Source organism: Arthroderma uncinatum (genome assembly GCF_011692745.1).
Source record: "Arthroderma uncinatum strain CBS 119779 chromosome Unknown scaffold3, whole genome shotgun sequence".
NCBI lineage: Eukaryota > Fungi > Ascomycota > Eurotiomycetes > Onygenales > Arthrodermataceae > Arthroderma > Arthroderma uncinatum.
The window spans coordinates 1,221,201-1,245,715 of record NW_022983865.1 but is presented as its reverse complement, the minus strand read 5'-3'; the positions used below and the strand labels follow the sequence as shown (position 1 = coordinate 1,245,715).

The following is a 24,515-nucleotide window of genomic DNA, read 5'->3' as shown; positions in this document are numbered from 1 at the left end:
AATGAGCATATAGCCATTATAATATACAATAAACAGGGAGGATGACAATGGATCCTAAGTCCAGGTTTGGGTATAGAACACTCAACGAGTTGGATGGGGATAGGCGACCTTTTTATCCATATAGATCGACCAATACACTGTATGCCCAATATGGGGCCTAGGATAATAACCAATAACATGGTTAGCTGCCTGACCATTCTTGAAGAACTCGTAAAGTAATACAAATTGCGTAGAGCATGCTCTTGAAGATGAAGATGAAGATGAAGATGAAGCTGTTTGATGCGTAAAAGGGGGTTGGAATAGGTTACCTTATAATAATCAAGGGAGGCAGCTTAGGGCAAGTCGTACGTTATCTGAATATCTACAGCTTAGTATTGAGTAAATAGATTCTGCGTATTATTAGAAGTTCGACCTGCAGCTTGACGCCTAGGCCATTTAGTGGTGGAAATGGTTATCCCATTGCTGCAGCTATCCGACGCACACTAAAAAGAAGTAGGGTATAAGCACTTGATGCTGTCCTTAACACTAAGTCTCTCTCGCTCCTTTCTTATCTTGTTTCTAGGCAGTAAGATGCCTATACCCTAATTGCCTGCTCTTCTCGGTCAATTATGCGCATTCCAACATCCAAGACCCTGACCGGGTCAGATAGCGCCTTGAAGTCACCAAACTGGAAATGCACAAGTCGGAGAGCTCGTCTGTTTATAGGAAGTATTGTAAAAATGCTGGTCGTTAATAGTTTATTTACTCCGGTTTCGACACACATCTCTCAGATCCAATTAAAATATCGAATCAAATCCTTAGGGCCAAAATTCCCCTAACCCGTAATATACGGATATAATATATGATATGACATAAAAAAGGGAAACATGAACAAAAAAATAAACGAACGGGGGTATTGGTTTTTGGATAACATGAACAAATCAATTTTCCACCGGCTGACAAAATAACTGGATCTCTCCAACCTGGCCGGTAGCAAGTGAGCTCTGATGCTGCTCGCGCCATTCCATAAATGCAAGCTGAACAGCTTCATCACTATCGATCGTTACAAAGTCGCCGTCCTCGTCTCGATACCGTAGTCGTGCGGAGTTGCCGCCAATAGACCGATCTGTAAACCGTGCTAATTTGGCGTCAACTCGGTCTGTGAGGGAGCGGAAGAGTATGTTACTAGCAATTACGAGGGTAACGTAGTTGTCGTCGAAGTTGATTTTTGCTTTTAGTTGGCTTGGCATTTGGGAGTCTGCATCATCAAATGGAGAAGGTTGTGGGTTGGATGTCGGAGGTTGCTGAGGTCGACCGTTTGGAGCATGGGCTTCATAATTATAACCCATTGGTGGGTGGCCGTGGCGAGAGCCAGATGGTGGTTGCATGTTAGGTGATTGAGTGCCGGAGCGCATGGGGAGGATGTTTCCGGTAGGGGAGCTGCTTTGGCTCCTATTTATAGGAGCACGCATATTCGCCATGTGGGGAGGGATAGGGGGCACGGGAACGTTATCTACAGTCTGCATGGTGTGTCCACCGTTCACGTACCGACGAGAGTCTGGCAATGCACCATTATGGATATCAGGGCTGCTTGCTGATCTCATTCTTGCCTGTGACTGCGACTGTGATCCGGGCTGTCCGTTTTGATTTGAAGAAAGGGGAGGAAGTGAGGGACGTTGAGCTCCACGAGAAGCATTGTTAAAGTAAGGGCTGGACGTGGATCCATCTCTAGAACCTGACCTAGGCATGGCCGGTGCAGTGTACCGGTTCTGCTCCGCTTCGGTCCATGCATTTGACGGAGTTCCTCCACGCGAATAAGAGAAGGCGGTTGACTGAGAGCTGGATCTTGTTGAAGGAGCCTCGCCTGTTGGCGAAAAATAAGAAGCCCCATTTCGCTCTCCTGGAGATATAGCTCCTGGGGTGAACTGCGTGTGCACAGTCAGGGGAGCATTTGCAATTGGGAATTGTGGTCGACTATTCGAGTGTTGACCGGATCCTCCGCTTCCATTCGTGGCAGAGCGACCCCGTAGGCTCGAGCTAGACGCATTTCGTGAGGTAGAGAATTCTGAGAGTGAGGTGTTGGTGGGCTCTCTCGACAACTGCTCTTCTTCTGTGCTATACTCCTCTTGGTACGGATTTGGAGGTTTCGGTGTATTCCTGAGATAAGTAAATTCCGTCTCTGAGGTTCCGTTATACCTAGAGGAAGGACGTTCATCTGCTTGAAGAGCACGCTGCGTGTCGATATCTTTATACCATTTATTCATCGTGTCTTCGTCTCGGTAACGTATACCAAAATTGTCAACAACGCCAGGATCGCCTTTCCAGAAGATTTGTATTTTATATGATCCTGCGGCCAGGATATGGTTAGAATGAACACAATAGCTAATTTGTAATGAGTGGTGGGGTAGCTCAAACCTGGCTTCGAAAGAGATAGTATTTCGGTGACATTGGCCATGTATATTCTGCCTTTCAGCTGAAGTCGAGGTTTCACTTTCGGATTTGGGTTGGGTTTATCTTTTCCCATCAACTTGCTCTTCTGCTTAGCGGGGTAGATGTCTTTGCAGCAGAGAAGAATGTGTTCGAATAGGTAGATGTGATACTAGAAAAGAAGAAAGATAGGAAAGGTTAGCGATTTGTTCGATCCAATATTCCAAGGTTCAGTCATAGTCACGGTGGCCGGGATTTTCCGGGAGGAGACATTGGATGAAAGCAAACAGTACTTATGAAAGTGGATATCCAGGTAGGGTATCATTATTTTTAATATTTAAATAGTAACAAGATTCAAGTGTTAAGCAACTTGAACCGAAGTTGATGTATGTTGGGGATTGAAATGCTTGTCCGGCCCTTTGCACCACCATAAGCCATCACCCAAGTACTAATTCCGGATTTATAATTGCTTTAGATCCCTTTAACAGATGAGTGGTTGGTATATTGTTGTGATACCTTCAACGCTCGATGTCTTCAGAGTCGGCCTCATTATTGTTTTGAACAAAGGTTTTTTGGTGATGTTGGGGGATGGAAGGGGTGGCGGGGGATGCTAGTTTATTGTTTTTCGAAAGGGAGAAGATAGATGAGATGGATCGCCTTGACTTGGATGGTGACGTGTTGGAGTTCTCAAATGAAACGCATCCGGATCCAGGTGAAGGGGTATTAAATTCAAGGGTTTTTGTGCTGGTATTGTGATCAGGGGTCAAGAGCTCCAGTGGGTGGTGTGTGGGTGTGGATGGAGAAAAGGGAGGAATGGATTTAAGGTCCTTGGGTTGTTTCCAGCTCCAGTTCCGTGGACTATTTCCTGAGAGTAGATGGATGACTGAACCGGTAAAGGAACTCCGGCGATTTCCAAGTAAGGTGGATTGTGCATTGGTGTCGGAGAGAATTATACGAACCTCTCTTTCTGCATCCTTGCTGCTATCTCCTTTCAAAATAGTAAACGTCCCGTACCGCAATAAATCGCCGAATATCTCAATTTTAAGAGCCTTCCAGTCATCTACTCGCTGCGAAAGGTCCTCGACCGCAGCAGCCAGGTGCTCTTTATCGATCGCGTGATTTGCGTTGTCTAAGATTAATTGGATCATGTTAATAGCCTCACCGATGTCAGCAACGAGACCGGGGTCATCTGTCTGTTTTCGAAGCTCCTAATAGGTACGCCATGTATTAGCTGCTGAATGTATGTAGAACGAAAAAAGGGGCCAACACGTGATCATGTACCATGAGCATGAGAGGATACTTTGTAAGGCGCTGGAAAGGCTTGACAAAGAAACCGTTCAGCGTCGATAGCTGAGCGACCATTTGTTGAAGATCAGGGGACCGAGGAGCGCTGTGAATTTTATCCCATTCCTTCTGACAAATTTTATCGCAGCGCAGCTGATTTGCTATAAACGGCTCATATTGAAGGAACCCCTTCTGGTGGTTCAGGTAGAGTTCACCCCAGTTTTGAGTTTCTTCCGGAAGGGCGTTATGTTGCTCCATTCGAATGAGGAACCGCTGGGTGAAGTCGAGTAAATTGTTCAAATTGAGGAATATTTGATGGCTCGTGTCGCCAGTCAAAGCACCGGTTTCTTCGAGTTCTTTCTTCAGTGCCTGTAAGTTCTGAAGATGGTGGACGTAGTCTCGCTCGGTTTCGAGCATCTCTTTCAAGATATGCTCTCTCAGGGTAAGCTTGGCCTTCCCCCCTTCAACCGGCACAGCCGCGGACGGAGAGACTTTGTAGAGTTGGCCTTGGAGTTCGAGTATATCTATTACTCGGTTGACCATTTTGATGACCTGAAAAAGCAGTTAGACGTAATCACGGAGCGGGAATAAAGAGAATGTATACCTTCACAAAACCTGTTGTGCTGTCGCCGTAGAGATCTGTTATGAGGAAGCATTCCTGCTGTGGAAATTTCAGTTCCTGCAAACATGCCTGGAGAAACTTGAAGGTCGCAGCCTTCGGTCGATTTCTCTCCTGCAACTTGGATTCGTCGATCGAGATGGGTTCAGAGGGATGGGTGGCATTAAAGATGGTCATTAGAGGATATCCATTCCGCAGGCACTTCCAGACAGACGCAACCGGGTCGTTTTCTTCGCTGGCCTTATCCAGCTCCTGCATCTCGGCCAGATGTGGCTCGAATCCGGGTACTTCGGCGAGCCGCTTCTTCAGATTGCTACAGTTCTGGAAGAGCGACTCTCCGCCTCGACGGTTGATGATATTATCCTCCGCCATGATGTGGTGCCCGTTCATTCCAGCCTCCATCTTCGCAAGCTCGGCCAACGCCAGACACTAAAAAAGAAGGAAAGAAAGAAAAAAAAAACAGATAGCACAGCCCAAAAAAATAGCTCTAGTATTCCTCTGGCCAGGATGCCTGGTCCGTCGCGGGGACCGACAGCATGAGTCGCGGAAACGAAGCGCCGCCGCTGGCTTATGATAGTGGGGTAGCTCGAGAAACCAAATAGAGAGCTGGTGGCGCGATCAAGCTCCGCAACCGATCAGACCTTACCCAGGCAGCTGGGCGATCCTCGTAGACACAAAGCCAAGCTCTCGAGACGAGCTGGTCGAAGGTGGGAGGGCCGTATATCGAACAGCTATCCTTGATATATATTTTTTTTTCTCCCCTGACAAGGGCCGGAGTAACGGTGTGAGACGCCGCGAGCGGTTGGGGAGCCACAGACGGGCGTTCGAGAGCGTTGGAAGCCGGCTGTGCGAGGAGGACGGGCACGACGTCAGCAATATAGACGGTATGCTGGAGCACCGGGGCAGCGAGTCCTATCTGTTGTGGGTTTGATATGCGCGGGCGTTAGCGATGGGCAGCGGCGAGTTCCAGCGGCGGACGAGCGAGGATCGAGCAGAGAGCACAGCCAGAGACGATCGGAGGGCGCGAGACAGCGTCACGGCAGGGCCAAAAGGGGGAAATGGGGTTTATGAGTAGTCTGCCGGCGGTCGATACGATGCTGGGTGCAGCGGTTGTTTTATGCTGGCGATGCGGGATTAAGGAGATGGAGGTTGGGCTGTTTCAGGAGGAGCCAGGCCGTTTCGCGCTAGCCGCTTCGGGAGCTAGAGCGCCAAGCGCGCCAAGTTAAGCTTATATAATAAAGTGCTTAGTAAGGAGCTTGTTATGTAATGTAGCACATGACATCAGCCAAACATCGACGACAACAACATCGACAAACAAGATATAGATAAAGATACGTACAGATACATACAGATAAACCACACTGAGGACCTGTGGAACGTCCAGGCAGGTTCCGATATAGCACTGCATAGTGCAGCCTGCTCGTTTCACCCGATCGTCCTGCTCGTCAGTCCGAGATTCAGCAGGCGCCGACCATCTCGGCCACGACCACCTCGCGGGCAACTGTTCATACCTTGGAACTGTCATAGGTTCGTTGTCTTCCTGTGGACGCGCGCAGTCGGATATTCAATCGTCAGTCGCAGTTTACCCGTTATCGAGATTGCCGGTTCCATGGGACACGACCAGGGCGCCGCTGCCGTTGGGCTACAACCAAGGAACTACGAGGCGCTTCCTCCCAAGAGCTCCTTCAAGATCGACGAGGGTTACTCAGACGAAACGAAGAGCCTGCAGGAAAATGAGAGCGTGCAGGACACGCTGGAGCTCCCTGCATGGATTCTGTCGCGTAGCGAGGCAGATAGGGCCGGTACGGAACCTTCCCAGCTAACTTCCACTTCCACCCTTGTTATGATCATGTTGGTATGTGATTGTCGCTATTGCGGTTGCTTACTTTGGCACAGATCTAGCCTACACCTTACTCAGAACGCTGCGGACGTCGACCATCTCAACGGTCATCGATCGACTGACCCCGTTGCTCCATATGGATCCGGTTTATAAGCTCCCGCCGGAGATAACGGCGGAAATATTCTCCTACCTCGATCCCACCACCCTCCTGACGGCTTCACTCGCCTCAAAGCCATGGAGGAGTAGGATCCTAGACTCGAGGCTATGGCGAGGGCTCTACATCAAGGAGGGATGGAGACTCAACATGACCGCCATCCGGGACTTCCACACCCAGTCGAGCGAGATCGCCAAACAGCAGCAGAGCAGAAAGTCGAGGAATAGGATTTCAGACACAGACTCAGTGCAACCTCAGCTTAAGAAGCGTGCTCTCGCCTGTGACCGTGCAGGAACCTCGTCGGCTGGGGCCGTGAGCAGCACGTTCGGCGGCCCGGCCCTCCACACAGACACTGAAGGAGACCATGAGATGCGCGATGCTGCGCCGGATTCGCCAATGGACGTCTCCTCTCCAACCCGCCTGGCTGCCCGGCTGGCAGAGAAGTGTAACGTTCCCAATTCTTTGGATATGTCCGTGCGGTCGCCAGGTTTCGACTCTCTGTTCACGGACGATCGGTCTCCCCTCCCATATTCCTCGGCTGCAGTGTGGTCAAGCAATGGGCCCAGGTTAAACTGGGCTTACCTCTACAAGCAGCGTCAAAAGCTGGAAGAAAACTGGCGCAACGGCCGGTTTACTAATTTTCAGCTCCCACATCCAAACTTCCCCTGGGAGTCTCATCGAGAACGGGTGTACGTTATCCAATTTGTGGGGAAGTGGCTTGTTAGCGGTAGCAGAGATAAGTCGGTAAGAGTCTGGGATCTAGAGACGCAGAGACTGAGAGGCCAGCCCTTGATTGGACATACCAAGTCTGTCCTGTGTCTACAGTTTGACCCGAGCCCAGAAGAAGACATTATCATATCCGGGAGCAGCGACCGAAGCGTCGTCGTCTGGCGATTTTCGACCGGAGAAAAGATCCAAGAGCTTCCTAATGTACACCTTGACTCCGTGCTCAATCTTCGGTTCGATAAACGCTACCTTGTTACATGCTCCAAGGATAAAACCATCAAAATTTTCAACAGGAACGCTCTACTGCCCACCGATGATGACTATCCGAGGGTCGCCAAGGGGGCCGGTCCAAGATATCCGTCTTACATCGTGGATACTTCGGTTATCCAACCTTCAACCCTTGAAGCCCAGATGGCTAACCAACAGATAAAGTCTCTACCTCCCTTCACCCTTCTCATGACCCTTGACGGGCACCGGGCTGCGGTAAACGCAATTCAGATCGACAAGGACGAGATCGTCTCCGGATCCGGTGATCGGCTTATCAAAGTCTGGAGTATTCACAGCGGTGCATGCTTGAAGACACTTCTCGGCCACAACAAGGGAATTGCTTGCATCCAGTTCGACAACCAGCGCATCGTAAGTGGCAGCAACGATGATACAGTTCGAATATACGATCACGTATCAGGAGCAGAGGTCGCCTGTCTCCGGGGCCACTCAGATCTTGTCCGGACGGTCCAGGCTGGGTTTGGAGACCCCCCTGGCTCAGAGGAGACGATGAGATTAGAAGCAATGGCAGTGGATCATGAATATTTCGAAGCCCGACGCCGCGGTGACGTCGATGAGAACCCGATAACCACTCGCCATTCGCGTCGAAATCCAAACACTGGCTCTAGGCTACCGCAGGATGTCATGGCCTTGGGGGCTAAAATCCCGCCTGGAGGCGGTGGTAGCATCTGGGCTAGAATTGTCTCCGGCTCATACGACGAATCCATCATCGTATGGATGAGGGATAAAGAAGGTAGATGGGTTATCGGACAGCGATTAAGCCAGGTAGAAGCCGCCAAGGCCATAAGAGCTGCAGCCGCGGCCGCCCCGGCCCCTGACTCTTTCAAACCCTCTGCATTTACTTCATTTGATGCCGCCCGGTCTGCTGCCTCTGCTTCTTCTGCTGAAACCGCGCAGAGGAATGCGACATCCCAGCCACAACCTGCAGCCGCTTCAGCTTCTTCGTCTGCTTCTATCCCTACCTCCATTCCACCTCAACAGCCTGTTGATCGAGTCAACACGCCTCCGCTTCCCGTACCTGCTCAAGTTCCTCACGGGCAAATCGACCCAGCGGCACAGGCACATCCAAACCCTCAGGATGCTGCTGCTGGTGTTGCACCTGACAACCACGGCCATCAATTACCATTACCTCCAACCGCAGGAATATTCAAGGTACAGTTCGATGCGCGGAACCTTATCTGCGCAAGTCAGGATTCCCGCATTATAGGCTGGGATTTTGCCTGTGGTGACAAGAAACTTGAAGAAGCATGTCAGTTCTTTGAGGGCTTGTAGCAGAAGTGTATATGATATCTCTCATCCATTGTACCGTGTAAATATGGGCAGCTTTTCTCTCTTCCCGCTATGCTGTTTGTTTCTCATTCCTGTTACTCCGTCATGTGTGTGTGTCTCCTTTTCTTTTCTGTTGGAGTTATTGCATCTGCCTGTCTAGCAAGTACGGAGTATCTCATGTCTGCTTCTATCCTCCTTCAAACATGGTGTATGGTTTATTGTTTGTCTCCTCGTCTTCTTTCGCAATATCAGTCTTCCCCATCCTTTGTTTCGGCAAGCATAAGCGATATCAATTAGCCGTACCTTGCCAATGCAATGTAAATCAGGTCCATGAGCTTAGTATATGTCATAGTATATGACGGTAAACAAATGCATTGTGACTTGCCCCTTTGGCTTTTACTCTGTGTTTCTTTTACGTGTTTGAAACAAGTTATATACATGGGTTTCCCCGGAGAATTACCCCCTTATGGCCAGGGTGAAACGCGGAGGAGGGGAAACATTACGTATATAAGTTAGGAGATAGACCGCTTTGACCTGAACCGAGGCCTGGTCGATCGCATATAGGACATGGATATGAATAGACGAAACATGGAAGATCATCCGCTATAGTTGGATTAGCAGCGGGCGTTAATATCTATATGGCATGGGTATTAAAATGTTCTAGAAGGTGATCAGCAGAGGGGAGGCTACCCTTACACTGACTCCATCAGGAAGCTGTAAAGATATAATAATTTGCTTGAGAGAGGTTTTCATGTCCTCGTATATTTGAAACTAGAAGGTTGATTTCCCTTAAGTACAGGTGCATGCATTCATCGTATGAGGTGTAGCATCGGATCTCATTCTACAGCAGTTTCCATGATACCTCCAGGGAGGGGACCAGACACGAAGTCTTCTCCAAGAACGAACTTGATACACTACTCCCAGGGTGTATAAGCCATGTCTACTCCTCTTACCCCCGCGCCCTAGCGGTGCTGGTTGTTTGTTGCATTTCTATACCATGCTCTCTCTCGTGTTCGTCGTCATCGCCCAGTCAGCAGCACTTGGATACGTTAAATGAAACCAGATTCCAAAGCCGTAGTAAACCGCACTTGTCGTGTTTACGTTCATTTCGAGCCCCGGTTGAGGTATTTCTGGCTGTTATTGCGGCTGGTGCAGGCCGTGAATATGACATTTGTTCTCTAAGCGGCGGAGCTACGGCGCGGCCACTCGTACGAGTTAAGGACGAGTGACGAACCGGGGTTGATGGAGCGGGTAGATCCCTGTGGTCATCAAGTAGCGATCGATACCGAGGAAGTGGATTTGAACTGCTTGTCGAAGAGGGACGCGGAGAATGCCGCTGCAAGCCAAAGTCGTTGACCGCATGCGACCGACTACTTCTCGTATGCGCGGGCTGCGGTGCCTGAACATTGGCATCCTTCGTTCTCGCGGCGGGAAGATTGTTCTGGTGGAAAGGGTGATTTTCTAAGCTTGACGTAGCACCAATACCATGACCACTAGCTCGAGCGCCGAATCGTCCTCGAACAAGAGTCCCATCATCTGCTCTTGCGAGAACACCGGGTGGTAGTCGTTCAGGGGGTTGATAGGTGATATACGATGCCGTCTCGCGAAAAAGTCGCCGCCAATCAAGTCCACAGCATCCGCTTGCCTCGTTAGAGGAGTCATTTGCTGCTCCTGTCCCCGGATCTTGATTAATCTGTGGCGATGACCTGCTGCCGTTCTGATCAGTCCGCGGGGTTCCTCGAGGGAGTGATGATATGTCGTAGTTAAGTGCTTCAGGAGAACCAAATGATGGGACGCCAGGTGGAGTGCTAGGCCGATGCGGTGGAGGATGTATAGGCTGTGTAGGTGCTGCTGGAGAGACAACGTCGTTTAACCAGCTAGGCGTCTCAAAACTACCGTCTGAAGAGAGGGTGCTACATGAGTGGCGTCGTTCACTAGGGAGGGAGGAAAAGGAAAATTTAGGTTGAAACGAAGGGAGATCATGGTCGTCGAAAGAATATATTTTGGATCCGTATCGGTTCCAGCGTATGGGAGGCGTGACGGATGACGCTCGCGAGTAGGAGGATTTTGAGAGTGACGAAACACCGACGGATGCGCATGGCCTCAAGCGCGATCTGGAAGATGTAGCTCCATGAGTAGACACGCTCTGGTGTTCGAGTATAGTTTCCAGTGAAGGGACGGCCAGTCTCTCCTGGCGCCGCGTTCGTTCGACATCCCATGAACGAATTTCATGGACATGGCTACTACCAGCCGGTTCGGTGCTCTCATCTTCTTTTTTCGGACTTGGTTGCGCGGTGTTATGTTCGGATTCGTAGCTCGAAAGGAAAGCATCGTAGAGAGAGCTATGCTCGCTGGGCAGAGACTCGGACGAATCCAGATGTGGGCTGAGCGTTCTGGTCGATACAACACGTCGAAGCCCACTGGGTCGATCAACGGAGTATGCGATGTGCCGGGCGGGTGTTCGATCAAACCCATGATTGAGGCCAGAGAACGGTTCCTGTTTTCCTTTGTGTAAAGCCATGGTGGAGGGTTGGAATCAAACGATGGACTGCCCTTAGTGAATGAAAGGGGAACAATAACATATCAACGGAATATTCGAGATGCATTTGGGTATTTGGTCGTATATATAAAAGCAGCTCAGCTAAAGCATAGGAAGGAACAATGATATAACAGACAAACAAACAAAAAATAATAATCCCCTAAAAAGAGTCCAAAATGAATAGACCGGAAGCAGGAACGAGAGATGAGCAAAGTATACATAGAAAGAGATGAAAAAGTACATAATCAAACGGACTTGACCAAAAAAAGAGAAAAAGGGGGCCGGATGACAATATACTGCCCTGTTCGCCGTGATATATTTTTTTTGTCTCCAAAAGTCGACCATTAAATGCATCATGTCTAGCCTCACGCCTATCGCTGCCCAAAAAAATTCATCGACGAACGCTCAACTCCAAAATTGTGATGTAGGGGATGGGGACTCTTTCACGAGGCCATAGTACTCTGGCTGAGGTTCGACTTTTTCGCACTTTGCTCCCTCTTCATACTCCTAAGCATAGACTCGAGGCGTCGGCGCTCCTCCTGTTCCGACTAGAAATAGAATGTTTAGCAAACGCAGGAGAAAAAGGGATGCAGGGAGAAATGAAACCTACCTTCAGCGTCTTGATACTCTCCGCCCTCGTCTCTCTCATCATCTTCTTAAACTCGTTCTTTAGCACCGTGATCGACGTGTTTTCTACCGTCAAGCCGTCTCTCACTCCAAGATTCTGAATGCGTTCGTCACTCAGCTGAGTCTCCAGGGTATCACATCGGTCTCTGTAGCCATCAATCATATTCTCAAACTTATCGCGCTCCTTTTCAAATTCAATGCTCTGCTTGGTCAACTCCTCATAGTCGTCAATTGTCTCGCGCAGCTCCTTCTCAAGCATCTGGATGCGCTCGTGAGCACCTGTGCTAGCTGAGTTGGCGTTATTCATCTGCACCGATTTCAACGTCGCGATTTGACTTGTTAGATCCATGTTGCGCTCTCGTAGATCGTCGATTTCGCGCTGCACGGCCGGATTGGCTGCTGCTTCGGCGGCACGTTCTGACCTGCTTCCGTAGGCGCCGTCGAGCTCTGCTTTGGCGAAGGTGAGCTCTGTTTGGATGCGGACCATTTCGCTTTCGAGCTCGGCGAATTCAGACTGGAGTTTACTGTGGGCTTGTTCGGCCTGTTCGCGCGACTGATGGGCTTCGTGAAGCTGGATATCTGTCTGCGAACGTAGCTCTTGAAGTGTGGATTCTAGGCTGTCGATGCGCGCCTCTTTGTCTGCCAGGGTTTGTTCGGCCTTGAGGAGGGCGTCCTTTTCAGGGGATGGCTGAGGAGCCTCCCCGATGCTACGTTTCTGTTCGCGAAGCATCGAGTCCTGTCGCGAAGAGTCTAGTTGATCCATGACCATCGCAAGTTCGGTTCTGGCACCCTCAGCCTCGGCGTTAGATTTGTCGAGTTCCTTTCGTAGCTTGGCTATATCCGCAGTAAGATCTGCAATATATGAATCGCGCTCTGCGTCAGACTTGGAGTTGAGGTCCCGTTGCTGTTGTATCTGGGTACTCAGGATGGTCTTTTGCTCTATGAAGCTCTCTATCCGCTTCTCGACATCCACAACGGCGGTCTCGAGGTAGTCTAGCTGCTCCGGTAGCGTTTTTCTAATCACCGATATGTGAGGGCTGGTAGGCTGTCTGCTTGACCCTGCAGCCGCCAGAGCTTCGTCCAGCCGTCGACTGAACTCGTCCAGTTTGTCTATTGTGTTGTGTGCAGAAGGCGGAGGCTCCTGGCTATCCTGTGACGAGTAACTTCGATGCAGGGCAATCGACTCTAGGCCCTTCTCGAGATATTCAAGCTGTATGTTGACCGTAGCTAGGGGGTCCGAGGTGGCTCCGTTTGAGATTATCTGCGGGATAGGATCTACGTCCTGGTCCGGGCTCATCTGCAATATCATTTCGCGTAACCGATAGTTCATCTCCTCGAGCTTCGACTGGGTATTCTGTAGCCCGCTGAGGTCGGTGGAGGTAGATTCCACGTCAGGCTCCAGGCTAGGCACGTCTCGCGGCCCTCCTCCGCCGTGGTGATCCAGGTAATCTGCTGTACGGTATAGGCTCCGGTGGTCAAACTCATGTCCACAGCCATAAGGATCTTCCTCGTTTGTAGATGACTCGTCCGTCTTTGCGCCTTTCTTCTTCTTCAGCCCCTTGTGCGTCATCTGTAACACTCCAGCCGTATGTTCCAAGATCCTCGTTCGAATGTCACTGGCTCTCCGTTCGAGTTTCGCGATCTCCTGCGACTGCTCCTCGCACTTCCGCATCGTCATGGCAAGCCCTTCGTCCGACGTATGGCTCAACTCCGCACCCCCATTCATCCCCAGATGACCTGTCCGTTTGCGATTGCCGTTCACCATGTCTGGGCCATCGTCGTATAGCCTGTTCAGCGACTGCGCGGCCTCCTGTAGCTTCAACTCCAACGCCAGTTTCCGTTTCCCGCCCTCGATACGGGTCAGGACCAGCGACAGCTCCCTCTTGAGGTCTTCTACTTCTTCATACGACAGTACCTCGAAATGTAAACTGTCTCCAATCGCGGTCTCGGCAAGCAGATGCATTGCTACTGGATCGTTGGCGTTTAGCAGGACAGAGCCCTGGGAGAGCGACGAGGTGAGCTGCTACGATTGAAACCCAAGAGTAAGCCGATAGATCATAGCAGCAGCCAGACAAGAGACACTTACAGGGTTATATCTCGAGCCCTCGTCGTCGGTCGAGTGCATCATTCCACCGTAGCCGTCGACGAGGCCCTTGGAGTGTGGCACATTTCCAATCGAGGACGAAGAAAAGTACCGCGGGTCTCTGTACGAGTACTCGCTCGATCGGATACTGGTCGTGTTCATCGTGAGGTTGTTCTGGAGTGATCCTGCAGAGACGGTCGTTAATAGGGGTATTGGCGCGACGTCATCTCGTCATGGCAAGCTCTGTTATCGCGAACACAGAGATGAAGAGACATCCAGGTCGCAGAGATGAAACAAGGAAAGCAGACAAACGGACAGGTCGAAAAAGACGAGGAAAAAAGTACGAAGCCCAGAAAAAGGAATGATGATAATCTCCGGATGTCAGGCTCGTAAATATGCATGCGCCACTCCAGCTCTTCAGCTTCTCGCTGGCTAATCACATCTCTACAGAAACGAGCGTTCAGGAACAGACCGTTACACCTGTACATATACACAATCTATACTACAATACGACTACTAGACTGCTACGGCTGCTACGACTACTACGACTACTGCTAAGGATGGCTCTACTACGAGATGGCTCTACTACAAGATGGCTCTGCTATGAGATGGCTCTGCTACAAGACCGCTGATATACACTATACTGGCTACAGATATCTCTGCCGTGCCACTGAGGCTGCATCCAGATCGCAGTTAGATCGAGACTGCAGACTACATACTGTTACTACTGAGACGCCTCCGTATCCCCGAAATATGCAGACTTTCTTAGCATCACATGTTCAGCCACAGGTCGGGATATCCAACTTCCAGGGGTTGCCCCGGAGTCCTGCCCAGATATCATCTTCCCCTCGATCGGTGATGCTGACGGCGTGTCTGTCTGCGTTGTGACGATGGACTCTACGGACTATGCTCGGGTGCGAGGCAGGTCGCCTCCGGGGACCGCAAAGGGCGATGTCGAGACGGTCGAATTTACTACTACGACCACTGCTACCACGTCGAGTTCGGATGCGCCGCCTTTCAAGGTGTATAAGCGTCGGTTCTTCGGCCTGGCGCAGCTGGTTTTGCTCAATATCGTCGTCAGTTGGGATGTGAGTGTCGGCCCTGTGTTTTTCTAGATACATAGGACTACAGCTAACTCGCGCAGTGGCTCACCTTCTCCGCCGTGTCAAAGACAGCTTCGCAGTATTTCCGGGTCAGCGAGGGCGCCATCAACTGGATGAGCACGGCTTTCTTGTTTGCATTCTGCGTTGCCAGCCCGTGAGTGTGCTCGGCTACCTATCCCTAACCGTGGATGCTGACCATGCATTAGGATCGTGATATGGACACTCAACAAGGGCGGTCCAAGACTGTCCATCATAACAGCGTCGGTTCTGCTGCTGGCTGGAAACTGGGTTCGATATGCGGGAACTCGAGCAGGAAGCGGCAACTTTGGAGTCGTCATGTTCGGCCAGATCCTGATCGGATTCGCGCAGCCGTTCGTCCTGACTGCGCCAACTAGATACAGCGATATCTGGTTCACAGACCACGGCCGCACCAGTGCAACAGCAGTCGCCAGTCTTGCGAATCCCTTTGGCGGAGCGTTGGGGCAGCTGATCGGTCCTATGCTGGCCACCGACCCAGGCCAGATCCCAAACCTGGTTCTCTACGTCTCAATCATTGTGAGCATTCCCCGATCTATATAACATGTCAAATCACGCATGCTAACAGCCACTCCCAGTCTACCGTCGCCTGTATACCATCCTTCTTCGTTCCCTCCCGCCCTCCAACGCCTCCCAGCGCAGCTGGCAGAACCGAGAAACCCCCGCTGCTCGCCAGTCTACGCGAACTAGTTGTCCGCACTGAATTCTGGCTCATCTTCTTCCCCTTCAGCATCTACGTCGGCCTCTTCAACAGCATCTCTTCCCTCCTCAACCAAATCCTATACCCGCACGGCTTCTCAGAGACAGTAGCAGGCATCACCGGCGCTCTCCTCATTGTCGTCGGTCTCGTATCCGCCGCTGTCCTCTCGCCCATCGTCGACAGACTAAAGAACTACCTAGGAGCCATCAAAATACTCATCCCAATCCTCGCGGCAACGTACATCGGGTTCGTCTTTGCGCCAAACTCGGACGGCGTAGTTTCTCCCTACGTAGTGGCCTCGCTGCTGGGTGCAGCCAGCTTCTGCATCCTCCCAGTCACCCTCGAGTATCTAGTAGAACTCACCTATCCCATGTCACCCGAGATACCAAGCACGCTATGCTGGACCGGTGGGCAGATCTTCGGAGCGGCCTTTATCCTGATTGAAACCGCACTCAAAGCCGGACCAAACGACAGTCCGCCTTTCCATATGACGCGTGCTCTTATCTTTCAGGCTGTCATTGCGACCATCGTGGCTCCGTTGCCATTGTGTGTCGGTCTGTTTGGTGCAGACGTACGGAAACGCAGACTAGAAGCTGAGTGTCAGCGGGTTAGGACTGCCGAGGAAGCGATCCTACGTCAATCGTAGACTGCGTAACTAGAGAGGTAAAGCGAGAAACCTATCTTGGGCCAGTACATAATTCTGCTTTCGTCACCTTGTGTATATATTATTGACCATCCATGGTCTGTCATTGTTACTTAATATCCATTGAGCGTGATAAACATATTGAGTTTCTATTGGAGATTTCTATCATTTTCATCAAGTTGGGGGAAGATCTAATATCAAGAAGGAATGGAAACTAGCCATACAGGTACAAATGAAACAACGCATGAAAACATAGTATATGCAGCCACTCATACTGTCCAAGGTAAGAAATGGTCTATCTTTCTCTTCTCCACATGCATAGTCAACCGTTGGCCCTATATTCTGCAGGTATGCTTCCTCATAAGAAAGAAAAGGAGAAGATCAGAACACACAAAATAAGGGGACCTCAGAACTTGATTTGGTGGGTTGTATAGTACAAGGTATATATTTTATTGTTTTCGTTCTAAGAGAGACAACATGGACGGTGGAAGGGACATGTATATGCGTAGATGGAGAGAGAAGGGGAGAACATCAGATCTATTTCAGTTCGCGGAAGAGTTTGGGAGCGGCGCACTGGGTAGCGCAGTGTTGGAGGTGGAAGACTAATGGAGACGTTAGTTATTTATATCTGGCATGACGAATTCGATATATATCCGTCTCGTGGTGTGTGATCACTTACACTCCTCGACACAGTCCTCGTGTGGGCCCTTGAAGTCGGCATCTTCGGAGTTGCGGGTAACACGCTCAACGCAGTCATCGAAATGGTGCTTAGCAGGAGCGCAGGGCTTGGAGTTTGCGCAGTCTATCCACGGCAAATTAGTTAGTTGGTTACGTCCTTGCAATTGAACCAGGTATCCAATTGAACCAGGTATCCGTGTGCAGCGCCACCAATTGATCTCACAGCCATCAATTGGCCTAAACCAACCCCATAGACCAGATTCATAAACCCCTTTCACCGCAAAATCACCAATTGAACAAACAAATAGCCATCACCACTCACCTTCTACCAACTTGGGCATGATATCCTCTGGCTCCTCCTCTTCCTCTTCTTCTTCCTCCTCCTCGGCCTCAGCCTCTTCTTCCTCGGGCTCTTCCGACTTGTCTTCGTCAGGCGTATCCTCTGCAGAAGACGACTCCTCTACCTCCTCGGCGGGCGGAGCTTCGGCCTCGACGACCTCTCCGAAGCTCAGCGAGCTTACGAAGTCAACGAACATATCGGCGATACCCATTGTGGCGGATGGAATTGGAGGGCGATATCCAACAGTGCAGGAGTAGACGGGGAGAGGGTTCCACGCCGTGGGATAGGATCGTGGTCGTGGTCGAGGTCGCGGTGGTGGTTGATGATGTTGGCTTGATGTTTGGAGCGAAAAAAGGTCGTCGGCCTGGCTTGGTTTAGCTTCCTCGTGATTGGTCAGTCTGGGATAAGCACGTGATTGAAGATTATACAAGAAAGACAATAACACAATAAGACAATAACGAAGAGAATAAGACGAAGACGAAGAAGAAGACGAAGAAAGGTAGGAGACGAAGAAGAAGAGGAAGGAGATAGTAGACATTTATAAGACTATCTGTTTATAGCTGACATACCATCATACAAGGCTACTGATACGCATCACAGGTCGATCCAATGCAAGAAAAGTTCGCTCAACGACGCTGACGGAGCTGGTTCTCTAACTCGTTCGCGACGCTCTGCTGCTGCACCTCCTCATACCCCGGCGGTGGCTCCGTAGGCGGCTCGAACAGCGGACGTTCCGACCTGCTGCCAGCCAGACGACTCTCACCCTCTCCATGCTCCGGCGGCCTATCCAACGACTGTATCCGCGCCGACACCGCACCCGCCGGCCCTTCATACGCAGGCAACTCCTCGAGATGCACATTTGCAAAATCGACGACTCCAAACGCACCTCCATCACGACCCGTACCCACCTGCGCTCCATCACCAGACATCAGCCCGCCCTCTCTCGCCCTCTCAACAGCCTGCTGCAACCGTTCCTTGATCTGTTCATAGTTCGAGTGGAAATCAAACGCCCCTCCATCCTTGAAGGTTAGTTTTAGCTGTATCGCCGCATACGTGGCCGGTATTCCGCCGCCGGATACGGGCTGGACGACGGAGTTCCATACATTAGGGCCGAAGAAGGGCGCGGCAACGTGTGTGTCAAGCAGGTTTAGGAGTGGTGCGGAGAATGATTGGAATTCCGGCGTTGGTTGGGATGGGAGGTAGACGATCTATATAAAACGGTAAGCGAGAGCGTCATCCATGGAATGAATACTGTCTTGGTTCGGATACGGGCATACTCTCTGGTTTGTGAGGTGAACGTGGCCGGCACTGCTCTGTTTTGAAAAGGTCTGCTTATCTGGGCCGGGATGGATGGAGCGAAGTGATATGCTCGTTCGTGGAGGGGAGGAGTATATGATGCGTTCATTTGGTAACAGGACCAGTCCCTTGGTCTCATGGACCATAGCCCAACTAAGCATCCAAACTTTTAGTAATGATTTCCTATGCCGTTTCGACTCCATCTTAAGAATACGCATCACCCAGGCGGGCGGTGGGATGGGGATAGAGACAGAGGTTATCCGGCCAGAACAGAACGGACAGACATACTTTATAGACATCTCGACCCGAGGGCCGGCGGTATGGATCTGAGCACTAGAAGGAAACCTTGGAAGGTCTACTGCAGCGCACCGCGTGCTCTGTGACTGCTTGCAGCCAATATGGGAGGCAGCTCAACCCTGGAGACGAGGGAGTCTATGCCGTCTAAAACTCAAAAAGTTAGATATATATATACCGACAAGCGCGGGATGCGAAGGAAAATAGAAAAATAAAGGGAACAGCTCAACCCCATAGCGGTCGCTCGCTGGCATTTAAAGTAGTAAAAGTAGTAACAGTAATAATATCACGGCTGTAAGCTCGATCGAACATACGTACTGGATAGACGGAGTGAGATGGACGAGAGATGGTTATCCTGCGGCGATGTCTGCTCCGGCGTGTCTAGCGGGGTATATATGTTCTAACCGGCTATCCTATGCATCGAGTCAGATAGCTATCGTCCGGCAGACGCGGATGGACTTACAGCTAGAACTGGATATGATATTTATGGACGAGAACGAGCTCTGGACATCGCAAGTAGACGCAGCAAGACGTAGGCGCAGCAAGACACCTCCTGTCCTGTCCGGCGGGGTGGCGGAGGCTGATCTCCTAGAAGCCGGCGGTTCGTTGGCTACTTACCTGCCCGTGATGCGTTTCAGATGCTAGAAGATGTAGAATATGTATGGAAGATGCGAGATCGACTCTAGAGATCATGATATATGATCGAAGCAGCCGACTATTTGCATTTATATAGGAACACGTGTTCTACGGTAGACTTCAGGACTTCATCGACGTCGACATCGACATCGACATCAACACCCTGGCCATGGGGAGATTGGTTCTGGATGCCTTGCCTGAGATATCGAGACAGAGACATCGAGATATCATGCAAGGCGTCCAGCCACCGACCGTACCAGACAGATCCCCCAATCCTCGTAGGGCCATTCTCAGCACCCAATCAGCCGAGATAGTGCGCCTACGGAACACGTCTGAACTGGAGATGGACGCCGTACCCACAGACACAGACGGGAGGAACCAGAAGGAAGGCAGAAAAAGAGGAAGCCGAGCCAAGGAGGAATATACTCAGCCAGTCCTATTTTACAGCATAGGCTCATAGGCTCATAATCGCAATATCACACATGGAGTACGGACCACACGGGTAGGCTTCTGAGTTGATCCCTCCGTTTATGCATAAGGTCGGAATATTGACCATGCATCCAGTTCTCCGTCGTAATATGTCGATAGAGGCTTCGTAGTAGTGGCTTGGACAGCCCAGTTGAGAAACACATTTGAACCTACCTTGTCATGAATACCTTGTGATGAAGTAGTCTCAATGTTGATAGTTGTGTCACCGATGGCTATCCCGTATATGCATGTACTCGCCTTTTCTCACTTGCTAAAAGGCATCCCACAGATGGACAAGTAACAACTGCTACCTAGGTTCCTTCACTCTTTATTGGCTGGGCAGTGTCATAAATAGAATATCACGTGACATTGAACGGGGTGGAAGAACATAGATCCACCTATGTTTTTGCATAGTCCTTGTATCCACGTGATCAAAGCTGCATGTTGTCGCAAAAGGCCGTTTGCGTCAACTTTCTTGTTTTTATTAGGTAAGGAGGTGAACAAGCCTTGGTTAGTTGTTTACTAAGCGCTAAATGGGGCGGAAGAATATTACTCCTTGTACACACGTGACGTGGCGCAGAGACAAGTCCGTCGTGAAAACGCGGGACAAAGGAATAAAAGAGACGACAGGGGACAGTAGAGCAGCGAATCGCGTGGCTCTGAACAATAGTTAAACTCTAGCGATCTATGGGCAAAAAAGTTTATTTAGAGGTTGCGGCCCGGCTCTGCATCATCATGACCTGGGTCGGCGGCAGCTGGGATACCCCCGTGTATCACGCCGTTGACGAGATGCCTCTATCCTGGCAGCCGGTCAGGTTTGCTAACAATGGACAGATTTGATGTGATGATGGTTGGCCTGCTGAAGCAACGGGGGAGCTCATGGCCTTCCATGATGGAGTCCCCAGTTATATAAGAAGCCTCTCGTCCGCCGCGAGTAGCTGGAGAAGCAGCAGAAGAACATCTCATTGCGCAGTTGTACGTCTACCTGATCTATACACATAGCCCTTCCTACCGTCCTATCTTCTATACATCGTCCTGAAGATGCCTCACCCATCGAACACTGCGCCCACCGGCAGGGACACTGCCAACAATGGGTAAACCACTTCCCCTTATCCTTATCTAGAACCACACAGTAACACCCATTCACAGTGGCTCTGCTCCCAGCTCCGTCGACAACAACGGCGTCGTCAACGGTGGCCAGCTGCAGCAGTTCGCCAACAGCTTCTCGAGTGCTGATTGCTGGACGACGTATTCCTCAGGCACGAACAAGATGGAACACATCAACGCAGTGATAGACGATATCAAGCGGAAGTTTGGACAGTGAAGGATACCTCAGCAAGAGAGCCGTCGGGGGGGTTGGGCATTGGGATTCAGGCAGTGCGTGGTGGTGTTAGCTTGTTACCTTGAGAGTCTGTCTGGGTGAGACCCTCAGATGCTCAAAAAATCTCCCACTCTTCTGAACTCATAGGCCACCGCGCCTTCTCTGTGATGTATAGCTCGTCCTTACACTAAATGGGCGAATCAAGTCAATACAACAAGCCCGGCCTCTTCTAATTGAAGTGTGCAACATACCTTGGTCAGAACAATCCATCCCATCCTTATAAATGCCTCGACCGTGTTCCTGGCTTCAGTCACCGTCAAAGGCCGCCCGTAGCTCGCGTATAAATTTTAAACGAGCCTCCAGGCATAGGTCATTAGGCAGACGCATGCTGCCCCGAGGAACGGCTTCTGCGTAGCTGCCAGTATCAGCTTCCCCATTAGTGACTTGGTGAAATCTTTACTCTTAGAGTAAGACACATCAGTATGGCATCCTGTGAGTAGCGTCTTCGCTATCTCGTCGCCAACCCCTTCCGTTAGCGGCCTCGATATTCCTGAGAAGTTCAGACAGTACCTTTTGTCCGGCTTCTTGATATCCGAGTACGCAGCTTGTAATCAGGGCTAGCTGACTGCGAGCTTCCTCCTCGAGGAACCCCGGTGGCTCCGTCACTGGGAGAACTAGGAGGCCAGGTTAGCCATTCCGAGGGAAGCTGTTCATCGGATATATGCCAGTCCAGGCTGGGAAGATGTAGGCTGGCGTGGCTATCAGGCTCAAGTTGTTGATATCCCGGATTGTCCGAGATGTCATTTACTGGCGTTTCCACAGATGCGCTTGACGCTGGGGTTTGGACCTGGATCCTTGGGTGGGCCTCTGGAGTTGGAGCACCTTCACGAGCATGTATAAGGTATCATACTATACCTTGGTACTTTCGGCATTTCCTGGGTAGTGGTGGCCGGTGCTGTTTGATCGATCTCTGAATCCTCCCTTCGTCAATCGGGACTCCATTGCATAGTACAACGCTCTTCTTGCCCGTTCTCTTGTCCAGTTGTCTTTCAACCCAATTCCGGTCATCCTGCTTCAGGTTCCTTCGCGGAGGCATTTTAGTTGATGATCAACGTGTGGGGGATTGTGTAATATATATCTCAAAGCCAGACAGGCTCGAGTAGGTTCAGGTGGCTGACTGGGAGAGATTCTCGTCCAGTCGTCTCACCCCCGTTGGTGAGAATCTTGCTCATCATTGGACTGCTTCTAACAGCCTGCCTCTTATTGGCCATTGCCATTCTGCGGGCAACATGCAGACGTTTTGGCATCGCCCAATCACGATGTCACCTAAGAACGCCATCGGCGCCAACCTGGTTTCCCCTTTGGTGTAGAAGTGTTGACATGTCAACGAAATTCTCGATTTCTGGTTGGCGTCCGATCCTGGACTTGTTCAACGACGTGGCATGGCAACGTAAGATGAATGTGCATCGGTAGAGCAGGGCCTGATGTCGTTGGAAACGGAAAAGAAGCGATAACTCACGTACAGAGTTATACCATGATGTCTGGTTCCCGTAGCCTGATATATCTCAGAAGCATGTCGTTGTCAGTTATTTCGTGGAGTTCTGTGTCTGAAAAGAAGAAGTCCTGTGTGCCTTAGTGCAAATTCGATATTCGTGCCAAGGCAAAGATTGTGCGCATTTGTTGTAGTCAGCACATCTCAACATCAACATCGAACGCCGATCAAGCTTGCACCGGCCTGCTATCGGCTACCTACCGATCTATCCTGAAGTCTGTCCTCATGGTATCCGTATACTTGTGCTTAGAACTTGCTCTTGGGCCCGTCCTTGGGAAAGGGGTGGAATAAGAACCCGACGGACTTTTGGCAGGCCTCCGTAGACGATGGCGGTACTCCCTATGGCGGCTAGGGATCTCGTTGGCTTTCAGTATCGTATATCAGGGATCCGCTCGCTTCTCGCATCAAGATTCGTCACTCCGTATTTTTCCAATAACTCGACAAATATTGAAGGTCTAAAAATCTTCCGACTGGTGTAACCCCTTAAGTATAAAGGCAAGCATCGTCACTAGGACGCAGCCCAGGGACTAGCCAGCGGGTCTCCCAGTGCTTACCGCTGTGGACTTCGTATCTGGAGTTTGGGGCAAGAGATCTCCAGTCTCCATCTTCAACATTGGCCAGCTGGAGGCCACCGGAAATTGAACTGGTTACAAAGCCAATTATGCAACTATTCCTGTAAAATTGCATAATTTGACTCTGGCATCGTTGTCTCCCTCTCTCGTTCCCCTGACTTGACTTCTTCCAAATATATTATTGACAAGCTTGCCACCTTGAAGCAGGATACTCGGTAAGGGGCACCTCTGGCTTTATACCATAGTGCTGGCTGATGTTATAATCTCTCGAAAGTAGGGAGTAAGTGTGCACGCTTCGGATGCGGAATATAAACCCCCATCAGCAGGGATGGTGCCTTTAACCATCCTGGATGATCCCGGTTCTTATTGAAGTGCTCATATCGGTGTGTTGAGGTGCGCCAATGAGGAGGTTGGTGGCGCGGGATGAACGGCCCCAGAGAACAACTCGGGATCAAACTGTGTAGCAAGCTCAGCCTATCAAAGTGATATTGAAATACGGAGTATGTACTCTGTACTCTGTACTCTGTACCTTGTCTCCCAGACCAAACCAGTACCCGACCAGGGTTCGTCCATTAGTAGCATCACTTCGTGAACACAGCTCTCGTGTAAAAAGAAGCATTGTCCGTCCCGCTCCCTCCTCTATCAATCAGCATGAGCGTGCGGCCATGGAGACAACGAGACTGAGATGCTCCATCCTCGGTGCTTGTGAAGCTACTTCGACCGAGGTATCGATGCGCTGATAGGTTCTACGCGGCGTCGCCTGCTGTGCCGCTGGATGCATCGATGGTGTGCGGATATGGAGAGATCTACCACGCGATCAGAACCATCGGAGGATCTCCCACGCAATCGGAGCCCCTTGATAGCCAACCGTTGGCTCGGGCAATTATATCCTGACACTCTCTTCCGCCTGGTGGCGCGCTAATTCCAATAGTCTTGATGCTCAACCCCTCGGAGTGGATGTCAAATTGAGAAAGGCGTTTAGAGGGCGAATGCTTGCGTGATACAAGAAAAGCAAGGACATTGCCTCCCTTCTAGAAGACATAT

The 24,515-nt window shown here is 50.6% G+C and overlaps 8 protein-coding genes across 8 annotated transcripts; 3 read left to right on the top strand and 5 right to left on the bottom strand.

The window, feature by feature from the left end:
• Nucleotides 1-920: 920 nt before the first annotated feature.
• GIQ15_04161 (rho guanine nucleotide exchange factor scd1) lies at nucleotides 921-2,243 on the bottom strand (the record flags this gene model as incomplete). The annotated part of the gene is made up of 1 exon (XM_033551578.1): nucleotides 921-2,243. The coding sequence occupies one exon, from the start codon at nucleotides 2,241-2,243 to the stop codon at nucleotides 921-923; it is 1,323 nt and encodes a 440-aa protein (XP_033405308.1).
• A 681-nt stretch (nucleotides 2,244-2,924) lies between these two features.
• Nucleotides 2,925-4,711, bottom strand: GIQ15_04160 (rho guanine nucleotide exchange factor scd1; the record flags this gene model as incomplete). The annotated part of the gene is made up of 3 exons (XM_033551577.1): nucleotides 2,925-3,614; nucleotides 3,688-4,242; nucleotides 4,295-4,711. 3 exons carry the CDS (start codon nucleotides 4,709-4,711, stop codon nucleotides 2,925-2,927), a joined length of 1,662 nt encoding a protein of 553 aa, XP_033405307.1.
• Nucleotides 4,712-5,918: 1,207 nt separating this feature from the next.
• On the top strand, nucleotides 5,919-8,586 carry GIQ15_04159 (sulfur metabolite repression control protein; the record flags this gene model as incomplete). The annotated part of the gene is made up of 2 exons (XM_033551576.1): nucleotides 5,919-6,111; nucleotides 6,206-8,586. 2 exons carry the CDS (start codon nucleotides 5,919-5,921, stop codon nucleotides 8,584-8,586), a joined length of 2,574 nt encoding a protein of 857 aa, XP_033405306.1.
• A 987-nt stretch (nucleotides 8,587-9,573) lies between these two features.
• GIQ15_04158 (uncharacterized protein) lies at nucleotides 9,574-13,994 on the bottom strand (the record flags this gene model as incomplete). The annotated part of the gene is made up of 4 exons (XM_033551575.1): nucleotides 9,574-9,717; nucleotides 9,818-11,080; nucleotides 11,733-13,772; nucleotides 13,836-13,994. The coding sequence occupies 4 exons, from the start codon at nucleotides 13,992-13,994 to the stop codon at nucleotides 9,574-9,576; spliced, it is 3,606 nt and encodes a 1,201-aa protein (XP_033405305.1).
• A 728-nt stretch (nucleotides 13,995-14,722) lies between these two features.
• On the top strand, nucleotides 14,723-16,317 carry GIQ15_04157 (major facilitator superfamily domain-containing protein 7-b; the record flags this gene model as incomplete). The annotated part of the gene is made up of 4 exons (XM_033551574.1): nucleotides 14,723-14,920; nucleotides 14,977-15,089; nucleotides 15,142-15,490; nucleotides 15,550-16,317. The coding sequence occupies 4 exons, from the start codon at nucleotides 14,723-14,725 to the stop codon at nucleotides 16,315-16,317; spliced, it is 1,428 nt and encodes a 475-aa protein (XP_033405304.1).
• Nucleotides 16,318-16,851: 534 nt separating this feature from the next.
• On the bottom strand, nucleotides 16,852-17,543 carry GIQ15_04156 (ubiquinol-cytochrome c reductase complex 17 kd protein; the record flags this gene model as incomplete). Its single annotated transcript, XM_033551573.1, has 3 exons — nucleotides 16,852-16,916; nucleotides 16,994-17,116; nucleotides 17,315-17,543. The coding sequence occupies 3 exons, from the start codon at nucleotides 17,541-17,543 to the stop codon at nucleotides 16,852-16,854; spliced, it is 417 nt and encodes a 138-aa protein (XP_033405303.1).
• Nucleotides 17,544-17,958: 415 nt separating this feature from the next.
• Nucleotides 17,959-18,789, bottom strand: GIQ15_04155 (uncharacterized protein; the record flags this gene model as incomplete). Its single annotated transcript, XM_033551572.1, has 2 exons — nucleotides 17,959-18,540; nucleotides 18,610-18,789. 2 exons carry the CDS (start codon nucleotides 18,787-18,789, stop codon nucleotides 17,959-17,961), a joined length of 762 nt encoding a protein of 253 aa, XP_033405302.1.
• Nucleotides 18,790-21,067: 2,278 nt separating this feature from the next.
• GIQ15_04154 (uncharacterized protein) lies at nucleotides 21,068-21,350 on the top strand (the record flags this gene model as incomplete). Its single annotated transcript, XM_033551571.1, has 2 exons — nucleotides 21,068-21,120; nucleotides 21,176-21,350. The coding sequence occupies 2 exons, from the start codon at nucleotides 21,068-21,070 to the stop codon at nucleotides 21,348-21,350; spliced, it is 228 nt and encodes a 75-aa protein (XP_033405301.1).
• Between the last annotated feature and the right edge of the window lie 3,165 nt (nucleotides 21,351-24,515).